A 10,996-nucleotide genomic window follows, 5' to 3' on the forward strand; every position below is an offset into this window, starting at 1 on the left:
ATTATTGCAATAAAGAATTCAGATAACTAATATGTAAGTTTTGATATTTTACCATCCATATTAATAGAAGCATTTTTACAAATGTACATAGCGTCCCACTTTGAGACCTAAATATTTACTATAATTTAAAATGAATAAATCTGAGTTCAAAGACTTTTTTAGAAATCATTTTAATTTGTCTTTAAGACAAGAATAACATTTTTAAACATCAATGAGGTCATGTAAGCTAAATATTAAAGACTACATTTAAGACACTTTATTTAAAAATTAAGATGTTAGTTTCTACTTACTACACAACAGGTAAAACAAAGCAAAATATTTTTAAATGTTCATTTTTTAAAAAACAAAATTACATTAAGATATATACATGAGAGGTTACCTTGGTAAGTCAACAAGAACAAATGGGATGATACTTTCAAAATGCATACCTTTAGGAAGAATAGGAACAAGATTAGGAATTTAGGGGAAGGGGAAAAACAATTAAATGTAAGGAGTTACATGCTTTACAAATTTAGAGCCTTTTTAAATTTCTTTTACTTTGGGCACTTCCTGGTGGAGCATCTTTTTTATTCTTCCGTTTTGCAGATAAACTATTACATTCTTTTGACCCATGGAATGCGTGCAGACATAAGATACAGAACTCAAATGCACATGCCTCTCTGCTACATAGTCCCCGTTTCTTTACCAACTGATATTTAGCAGGATATTGACATCTTGGACAAGGTTTTAGAGCTTCATCAGTGAACAGAGTTTTAGCAACCTGTAGCAAAAGGAGAGAGAAAAGAGCTATTTATTCTTGTAAATGAAAACACTCTAAAAACTGAAAATTAAACATTTCTTAGATACCTACTTTTATGTATTCTTCCTGTCTACTAGCTGAGTGGGGAACAGAACTGCATCTCCTAGGTGTGAGTTCAGTGTGTGAAGGTGGTGTCTGGAAAACAGGAGTTCTGGCTTGAGCTTGAACAGGCCTCAGAGCAGATCTATTGAGAATATTAAGTCTTGTAGCAGCATCTTCAGCCTTCAATAAATATTCCTGTTGGTTTATAATTATTTAACAAAAAAAAAGGGGGGGGAGAAAATTAGGATTTTATTTCATTTATGATTTGCAGCTAGATTTTACTTATTTGGGTTTTTTCCCTCTGCAACAACACATAAGAAAATAAAATTATGTATATATATCACAATTATTTACCATTAAATGTTTATACTTAGCAAAGGATCAAGAGATCAACAAAAACTAAGTCATATGAGCAGGGTAAAAAGCCAACTATCTTGTAGTGCACGCTATTGGTGCTCATGTTTGTGAATTAGGACATCTCAAAAGCAAGTGTGCATGTATCATGTGGAACATCTGAAAAAAATATACTGCTGTTAATGTGCTTATTTCTCTAGATGCCCCTTAAAAAGCCTTCTACATATCCTTCTGATGTTCACAAATACACCATGACGCTGCGACACCAGGAGTCCTGAAAATAATCAGGAAGTAGTGTAGAGCAGGTCCTACAGCAGGCTAGAGTGAAATGGACAGTGAGGAACAGCATGGCACAATGGTATGAGCTTAAAATGAGAACAGTGGTAAAGTTTAAAATCTAAAGCTAGAATTAGTCAAGGAAGAGATCCTACAGGATTCTCATGAAAGGGCAGGAGGGGTAAATAAGAGTCTTACATGGTTGAAAGACCAGTACTCAAACTGCAGACATCTGTAAAGCAGTAAGAGCCATTACATTCTCCTGTTAGAATCCATCACCTGCTCATTTTGGAACTGTCTCTGTCACTTACTTTTCTGTAACTTTACAAGATGTTTCATCTTTCCTTCTTTTGCACTTTTAAAAAACCACTTTTGAGAACTATCTTACCCGAGCTGCTTCTTTCAGCTGTTTTGTGTACAACTTTCTCCTCTTATCTGCACTTCTGTCTTGTACAATGATTTCACGCCAGCTTTTGCTTACTTTCCAAATGCTGGAACAAATAAAAAATATATCCACTTTCAATTTTTTTCAAGTAGTGCAGAAGTCATGATAGCAAGACTACCTGGTAAAGATTTTTGCATGATTTCATAAACTTGTGGTCATTTTACAGACTGCTGCTATAGACTAGTTCTTTATTTTGTTATGAAACACCGGTGTCATACTTTACATATCACTGTATAACAGAAGAGTCTAAAAACAACAGCAGCATTAATAGCACAGTATATCTTTGACTTAGAAAATAAATTAATTTCTTCCTCCATATACGCCACTTACCAAGATTGTTTCTAGTCACATTTGTGTTGAGAGTTCTGAAAACATCTGTGCCCTTAGACTTTCATCTATTCATCTATTCCCTTTGTTACAACAAAGAAATCAAGAGCATTTATGTGAAATGTAACAGTTCCTATTGGTTAGAAATTCAACTATAAGATTACTCATGAATCAAAATTCTTTGAACATTTTTGTGCTTAGAAATAACTGAGGAAATAAAATACACAATAAAAATTCTATAAAATGTGTTTTGAGTGCTCTGCACTATAGGAAACTTGTAATGAGGATAAATTACTCTCTAGGCTTAAAGTAACTTCTGATATATTTTAAAATTTACAAGTATTATTATTTAGTTTTGAGTTTATTAATTTTCCATGGGTTTTTACCTTTTTAATGCCCCTATTTCTTTTTAGAGCTACACAGAAAGACCTACTTAGTTAATGGTGAGAAAACTTTTCATTTTTTCAGAAACAAACAAATTTTGTTGACGACAACACCCAGTATTCCAGAAGTTATTCTAATTCATTTGCAGAAGCACATCTTTTTCCCTTTTTTGTGTGTGTGAAGCAATAGTACTTACCTGCATAAACTTTCTACTGTCAAAGCATCTAAAACTATAGCAAGAACATGTTTTAAATTTCTATCTTTCAATTCTGTTAAAATGTCTAATTTTTCAAGGCCCATTTTCTTGCCAATAAGTCCAGGAAGAACATGATCTAATGCAAATATTTCTGTTCCATCAATGTTCTCTGAGATTTGCTTTTGGTGCAATCTTTGTCTTTGCAAGCAAATTTCATGAACTATTTTCAGAGCTGGAGTTCTTGAGAGATCTCCATGACTTACAACCAGGTTTCCACTAGGCTGTTCTTTTAGAACTAACTCATGATCTTCGCTGATAAAGTCTTTTTCTTTTGTTAATATATGCACTGAAGTAGGACTGCCATGATTATCTTCTGTCTCTGACTGGGAGCCTAGTTCCCGAAGAGTGGATAACCTTCTGACTCGCTCAAGTTTTCTTGTCTTTCTTTTACTGTCTAAAGTTCTGGAATCTTCTTTGTGCTTGTAGAAGAGCTCTTGGAAAGATCCCTCATAATCAGACAATGAGTCTCCTGATTTGTCCAAAGGAAGTGAATTATATCCACTATCTTCAGGCGTTGAAATATCTGGGTAATTTGCTACCTTAACAGGGGGAGAGTTTATATCACATAGTCCAAAGTTCAAGTTCTCTACAGGACTGGTGATAGAAGTCAGGTATTTGCTCTCACTGGCCTCAGGTAGGCTACTCCTACTGTAGGAAGGAGTCCTAAGCACCCCATCTCTAACACTCATAAGAACATTTTCATTAAATTCATTAGTGTTACTAGCAGTGACATCCTTCCACTGAATTGGAGATAAACCTTCTGATTCTAACAATAAGGGGTCCTTACACTGGGACTCCTCTAGTGTAGAAGTCCTTTGTTGTGAAAAGGAAAGCCTCCTTTTTGGAGAATCAGGATTAGAATTCTCAGGTTCTGAAGTGCTAGTTGTCAGAGGTTTGTAACCTTTATCTTTTGGAGAATACGCAGCAGTTTGTGGAAACTTTTCTTCAGAGCTCAAAACCCGAGAGAATATTTTTTTCCTGATGCTTCCTGAAGAACTAAGTTGTCTTTCACAGCATCCTGCAGTTGTGCCAGCTTCAACAGTATTGGGTAAAAGCAGCCTCCTGCGTAGTGAGGAGCCTTTTCTGCCCGATTTAGGAGTTTCAAAAAAATCTGCACTTCTGTTTGTTTCTCCTTCATCTGATAAGGAGATAGAATTGAATTCTTTTTCAATCGATGGTGACCTGGGAAAGAAGGCACTTGGATGGACATGCTCAGAATGCTCCTGTAGCAATGACACACTTGTTACGCTGGGTGCTTCTTTGTGTTCTGCATCAGGACCTTTTACTGACTCTTTGCATCTGCTGTCCAGAAATGCTGAAGTGCAACATGTGTCTTTAAAATTTGAGTACTTAAAGCTGCTCCTGGGAGGTGTTAATCTGTTTCTTTTAAGAATATTGAACCTCACTAGATGACTGTCTGACATCTTCTGCTTGACACTTTGACTTTGTAAATAAAGATACCACCGTTGTTTCTGAAACAAACAATAAAAGCAGTCACCAAAACCCCCTTAGATTAGAGAGAAAGCCCTGTGCAAATCTATCAAGGCAACAGTCACAACAAAAGTGTTGTCATTAGTCTCAGTAGAAACAGTGCTTATGCATAGACACAAAAATAGATGGTTAGAATGAGTGATTAAAGTGCATACTGTACTGTGAGGCAAATCAAACATATATCCAGTCAGCTAATTGACCTCGCAGTCCTGTCTGTGGAAAAGCACTTCAAATAAGCTACACAGCAATTAGAGGCTCATTGGTGCTGAAATTGGCAACAAAACTCCCCAGCATTCCAGCAGAGTCAAGATTTTTATTAGCACTGTTACTGGTTCATCCAGCAACTAATAGTTCACTACTCAAGAATGAGCAGAAGCTCTGGTAATAGGCGAGTTTAGACAAAAGTAATTTTCTCCTTAAGTTAGATAAGAGGATTAATCATGAAGTTACAAGTCTAGAAGTTTCCATATTATTTAGAAACCTAGAGTCCCCAGAGGGAATGAATTTGACCTCTAGTTACAAAGTGAAGTGCTTTTTTTATCTGCCTTAACATTTAAGTGTTATTTTGTAAAGAAGTTCTCTGCTTTTGGTCACCTTTGTGGGTAAACTGAGTGTTCTGAAGGCTTACATTTTAAAGAAAATGACTGACTATACACACACTCACCAGGTACATAGAATTTAAGAGCTACTATATATTTTCCTAGAAAGGTTAGAAGTGGCTAATGCACACACTTAAATAAAAGATGTGTGGAAACAGGCTTCCTTTTGCCACTCATACACTTCAGTTTCTCCACTCTAACCCTAGAGGCATTAGGTCACTGCTTTCCACGCACAGTAACTGTACAGAAGATGTTATGACAAATGCAGAGAGAGGGCTCTGTTCTCACAGACACCAAAGTACCTCACATCGGTGTTGCAAGACTCAGGAGTTTGAATCAGCACCTTTTACTGTAGTGTGTTACCTCTAGAACTGATATACTGGAACATAAAGCCTAGAATTAGCAACTGAACTTTCAAAACAGAAGTAGGAATCTTTAAAGTTGGCTTCAACATCAAATACTAAACCATTGCTAATATCCCAACAATTCTTTCTTAGTCTAGCCCTAAGCCACAAAATACAAGCAGTGGGAGCCCAAACTGCTTGAGAGAGGGGAGGCAGAATGATTCTTTGATGATCTTGGGTCATTAATTAGTATTTTTTGGCCTATATGGAAAGGACTTTTTAAGATGATTGCAATATTTTTTTTAAAATGCTTTGTTTTCTAGTGTAAGAAGACAGCAATAAGAGAAGTTCAAAAGGAAAAGGATGTTTAACAGCAGAATTACACCTTGTGGTTAAGACATACACAATCTTGCTAATATCAATATGAAATCAAACAGACTTAAACAAAAAATCCACATACATAACTGAGAAAAACTATCAAAGACAGGTATGTGAAAATAATTCCAAGACAACAACAAACTGAAATCTGATGTGCTTCGTTCCCTTTTCTCATTCACCTCTGCAAGTACCTTTGTTTCCTGTTTGTTTTCTGTCTCTACTTTTACCTTGTTTCCTGTTTTACACAATGAAACAAGTGACAAGACAAATAGGAAACACGAGGGCATAGCTTTAAGCTAGTGTTTACTGAATTAGAGATTACTTCTTTGCTGCAGGACCAACTCCAAATAGCATTTACTGTTTCACCTGCAAGACTTTTCCATGTTTTAATAGATCTGTAAGTACTGGTGTCCCCTAAGGGTTGATCCTGGGCCCATTATAGTTCAACTTCTCATCTGTGACTTGGTTGAAAGGGGCAGACACCTCCCTCAGCAAGTTCACTGATGGCACAAAGCTGGGAGGAGCAGCCAATGCCCCAGAGAGCTGTGCAGCCCTTCAGAAGGGCCTGGGCAGGCTGGAGAGATGGGCAGAGAACCATCTGAAACTCAAAGGCAAAAGCAGCTCCTGCACCTGCTGAGGAACCCCAGGGACCAGCAGTACAGGATGGGGGCTGCCCTGCTGGGAAGCAGCTCTGCAGGGAAGGTCCTGGTGGACAGCAAAATGTCCATGAGCCAGCAGGGTGCCCAAGAAGGCCAAGGGTACCCTGTGGTGCACTAGGAAAAGCATGGCCAGCTGGTTAAGGGAGGTGATCCTGACCATTTGCTCAGCCCTGCTGAGGCCTCACCTGGAGTGCTGCGTCCAGTTCAGAGCTTTCCAGTTCAAGAGAGACAAAGAAATACTGGAGAGAGTCCAGCAGAACTATGGAGATGATTAGGGGACTGGAACACGTGAGTTATGAGGAAAGGCTGTGCAGCCTTTCCTGGGCCTGGATAGCCTGGAGAAGGGACCTTATTGCTGTCTGTCAGTGTCTGAAGGGAGGTACCAAAAGGGCAGCCAGGCTCTACCCCACGGTGACAGGGCAAGAGGCAATGGCAGAAAGTGGTGCATAGAAAGTTCCTCCTGAACATGAGAAAAAATTACTGTGAGGATGACAAAACACTGGAAGAGCCCACCCAGAGAGTTGTTGGGGTCTCCTCTGGAGATACTCAAAAGCCATTTGGACACAATCCTGAGTAATGTGCTCTGAGGACCCAGCTCAAGCAGGAAAGTTGGGCTAGATGATCTCCAGTGGTCCCTTCCAATCTTACACATTGTGATTCCATGTTTTTGGAAATAGGCTGAAAAGGCTTTGTTGTGGACCAGAAAATAACTTTTTCCTATATTTTCAAAGGTATGAAATCTCTGTGCAGTACACTGCTGTACTTCAGTCAATTATTCATGCTATGAGCAAAGGATCACATAAGCATAGCTCTACTTTTCATAAGAAGACAAAGGCCTTTAAAAAATCTGATATAACAAAAAGGCATTATCTTCACTAGTCTATGAGAAGAATAGAGGCTTCATTTTTATGCTGCATTTTGGAAAACTGTAGTTAGTTAGAAAATATTGCCAGTAGATATTATTGTCAAAAATGTTGATAGAAATTTAAACTGAATGGTAGGGACAGCTGTTCAAAATCTCAATCCCACCAAAAAAAACCCCAAAAATCACATATCCACACTTACCTTTTGAAATATTTGTATTTCCCTTAAATACAGTCAAACTGACAACACACTTAACAAAAGCCCAAAGGCTCCCAGGCTTAGAAAATTAACTTTTAGGCAGTTTGCTGAAGAAACAACAACAGGAAAACCTCATGCTTGCAGTCTCATTTCAGGCATTCTATGGGAGAACTGAGAATAGAAAACAAAAAAAATTAAAACATTACAATACAAAAGAAGCAAGCTTATGTTTCAAATAACAAAAATCACAGCAAAACAAGATTTTGCAGCTATAAGGGAGGTCAGAATAGCAGAGTTAAAGAAATTTGGTAACTCAAGTAAAAGCGGAATGCTGTAGATGCCAGCGTCCGGCAGAGGGAGCTTGTGAGGGCACGACATTGATCCGGATCTAGGAAATATTGCAGGAGAACATAAATAAATTTGCCTTCAGCCCTGAGGCCCCCAAAAATAAGAACGACATGGACATGTTGGAGCGACTCCAGAAGTGGAGCATGAAAATAATCAGAGGGCTGGAGCATCTCTGCTCTGAAGACAGTCTGAGACAGTGAGGGCTGCTCAGCCTGGAGAAGAAAAGCCTTCAAGGAAAAATAATTATAGCCTTTCAGTACCTCATGGGTACCCACCAAGAAAGCCAGAGAGGGACTTTTTTACAAGCACGTTTGGTGATAAAGCAAGGCAGTAAGGACTTTAAAGTGAAAGAAGGAAAGTTAGGTTAGATGTTAGGAAGAAATTCTTCACTATGAGGGCAATGAGACAATGGAGCAGGTTGCCCAAAGAAGTCACTCCATTACTAGCAGTGTTTAAGGTCACATTGGATGTGGCTCAGAACAACCTGATCCAGGAGAAGATGGCCCTGCCCGTGGAAGGGGCTCACAACTGAAAGATCACTAACATCCCTTACAACCTGCACCATTCAGGAATTTACACAAACCCCAGCATACACCTCAAGCTTGTATACAACTTTTTTCCAAAATGTAGTACCAGTACAAATTAAGCTTTACCTTAACAAAAGGTCTCATTTACAAATACAAAAGGAAAAGCGTTTCAGAGGTGCTGAACATTTCTCATAGTAGAACAAGATTCTATTTCTGTTCATAAGAGATACCTAACAAAACCTCTTACAACACTACCTTTTATAAGCACTTCTTTTCTATTATGAGAATTTCATCTACTAAATTTGAGCCATAACACCACACCTTTTTCATTTGGGGATCTTTAACTAGTTCCTGAAAGTTTTCTTAGCCTTGTGTTAGATGTCATCAAACAGATGTGCAGGGAAGAAAAGGTTGGTCACACCACCAGTCAGTTACAGAGGAAGTAACAAAATCCATGTGAGAGATTTATGTGCTCTGCTGTATATTTCTCATATCTATTATTATTTTGCAGTTCTCAAATCAATTTACAAAGCAACTGCAAATTTTCTGGGAGTTTACTGGACAAAATAATTCCCATTCAGAGACCCAAACTAAATTTAGGGCAGGATTCACAGATTCAGATAAGGAACAATTCCTAACAAGTTTAGTCTTACCAAGCACCCTGAAGAGGGAAGAATGTTGGTTACTAGAAGGCAATGTAAATGGTACCTCCATCTTAGACATAAATTCTAGGATGAAGCCACACCTGTTCCTAGCAATTTATATTCCTCAGTAATATACACAGAGCACTTGTGCATTGAACAAGACATTTTCTGCCTTCTTTAAAAAAATCACTGTTCACCACTGCTAACAAAACAGATTCAGACAAAGTCTTGGTGATACAGAAGTATTTTCTCTGTTATTTAAACAGATATGGTATCTGCAGTAAAACAGGCTGCTCTTCGACCCCAAAGTCACTGATACCTTGCAGGTAATAATACTGAAGATGTCACAGCCAAGTCCTGTCTGCATGATGTGGGTCACTTACCCTAATTTGTGAAGCAAATCAAGATCTTCCAATGCAAAGACGGTGTATTCAAAGTGTTGCTTACCCCTAGTGATAACCTGAAGTGAGAAAGGATGTAGAGAGAAAAGACAGAGGTGCAAGAGAAACATTACCCAGCTAAGACAGTTTTCACTCCACAAATATGTGTTAACTGCAATGCTTAATTACCCAGAGATGGCGAAAATTGAGACGTAGCTGAGGACCAGCACCCGAGGGTCTCTCAGTCACCTGCGATGCCGGACCCGAGCAAAGCAACCGCTTCGCCTCTCGTCTGGCAAACGGGGGCACAGGAGCAGAGCCCGGAGGCCGCCCTGCCACCGGCTGCAGCTGAGGCGGCGGCGGGGCACCCTGAGCAGGGCTGAAAGCGAGGAGCAGGAGTGACGGCGGGCTGGAGGAACTTGAGCGGCTCTCGCCGCCCGGCCCGGGCCCGTTGCCCTTGGCGAGGAGCTGCTTCGCTCTCCCCACCCACACCGGCCCCTCGCGTGCGGCCGCCGCTTTCCCTCGCTCGGCTTTGAACTACCCGCCCTCACCAACCGCTGCCTCCCCGCCCCCTCCGCGATCCTGAGGAGACCGGGAGCGCCCGGCCGTGCCCGGCCCAGCCCGCCCCTCGGGGACGTGAGGGAGCACCGGCGAGGCTTGCCACGCTCCTCACGCTTTATGCTCCAGCCCCGCGGCCCCCGCCGCACCCAGCCCACTGTTGAAGCGCCCCTGAATCGTTCCTGTCCCTGCTCTGCTTCTCCAGAGGTGCGCAGTGAGGGCGAGGTTTTCCCGCCTCTGCCAGAGCCCAGTCCGCTCCCTACGGTGGAGGGGAATGGGGGGCGGAGGCGCTGAGGGGCGGCTGAGGGGAGCCTCGGGTGTGCCTGAGGCATTCACAGCTGGTAATCCTTATCTGCACCATAGCCTTTAATCTTGCGTTATAAGGGTGCTGTTAATTTGAGTTAATTAACACCTTTTTGCCTGACAGCCCAGGACTAAGCAGTAACAGCGTTTGTCAAGTACATCACCTTCAAAGCAGTCGGGAGGAGGATCCCCGACTCCAGCACCGCATACACTGTCCTCTAATCTCCCCGTGTACTTTTTGCCAGAGATTCCAGGAAGGACCATTCTCCCTGGCTACAGCGTAGAGCACATTTTCCACACCTTGCCCTGAGGTGAATGGCCTTGTCCTGTTTAATTTGTTAAAAAGCTTATAGTAATTCAGAAACTGGCGTCTGGGTTTTGCCAGGGTTTTACCCTGGCTTTAGGGTTTTTTTGGGTTTTTTTTTGTTTTGTTTTGTTTTTTGTATACTAAAATAAACCCAAGCAAAAACCCGACCCAAACACAAACCCGCCAAAACTACCACTACAGGGATGGCTGGTTTTCCTGGGTTCGGTAAGGATAAACGTGAGGCTTCTCACCGGAGGGATGGGGAATGTCAGACCTGAACGAGAGTCCCAAAACCGGCTCTAAAAGCAACACCTACATTTTAAAAAGCAAACTCCCGGCTTAAGTAACGTGACCCCTGCTCGTGGGGTCTGGCAATTTCTCAGCATTCCCCTTTGGTAATTCCGCTCCTCCTGGTGTGAGGCAGCCTGAGAAGGGCTCGAGCAAGCAAGGGATTAAAAGTTCCCTACCCAGAGCAGGCGGAAATCTGACTTTTTAGGGAAAGAATATCGGTTT

The 10,996-nt window shown here is 40.8% G+C and overlaps 1 protein-coding gene across 2 annotated transcripts; it reads right to left on the minus strand.

Annotated features, from left to right (window-relative positions):
• Positions 1-373: 373 nt before the first annotated feature.
• On the minus strand, positions 374-9,831 carry FBXO43 (F-box protein 43). 2 transcript variants are annotated; one of them, XM_039706237.1, is made up of 6 exons: positions 9,505-9,831; positions 7,420-7,587; positions 2,824-4,355; positions 1,860-1,962; positions 851-1,036; positions 374-760 (listed from the first exon to the last, which is right to left on the minus strand). In XM_039706237.1, the coding sequence occupies exons 3-6, from the start codon at positions 4,305-4,307 to the stop codon at positions 512-514; spliced, it is 2,022 nt and encodes a 673-aa protein (XP_039562171.1). In that variant the 5' UTR covers positions 4,308-4,355; positions 7,420-7,587; positions 9,505-9,831; the 3' UTR covers positions 374-511. The 2 variants fall into 2 exon arrangements, with proteins under 2 accessions (XP_039562171.1, XP_039562172.1); XM_039706238.1 differs by lacking the exon at positions 9,505-9,831 and adding an exon at positions 9,319-9,376.
• Positions 9,832-10,996: the final 1,165 nt, after the last annotated feature.

This window comes from Passer montanus, unplaced genomic scaffold (genome assembly GCF_014805655.1).
Source record: "Passer montanus isolate IOZ18808 unplaced genomic scaffold, ASM1480565v1 scaffold19, whole genome shotgun sequence".
NCBI classification, from domain to species: domain Eukaryota; kingdom Metazoa; phylum Chordata; class Aves; order Passeriformes; family Passeridae; genus Passer; species Passer montanus.

Bases quoted from the DNA above. Each gene is read 5' to 3' on its own strand.
- FBXO43 (XM_039706237.1), bottom strand. From the start codon at position 4,307: ATGTCAGACAGTCATCTAGTGAGGTTCAATATTCTTAAAAGAAACAGA. The intron at 1,963-2,823 runs GTAAGTACTATT...TATTTGTTCCAG, and splicing joins ACAGTAGAAAGTTTATGCAG to CATTTGGAAAGTAAGCAAAA. The intron at 1,037-1,859 runs GTAAGATAGTTC...ATAAACCAACAG, and splicing joins AGCTGAAAGAAGCAGCTCGG to GAATATTTATTGAAGGCTGA.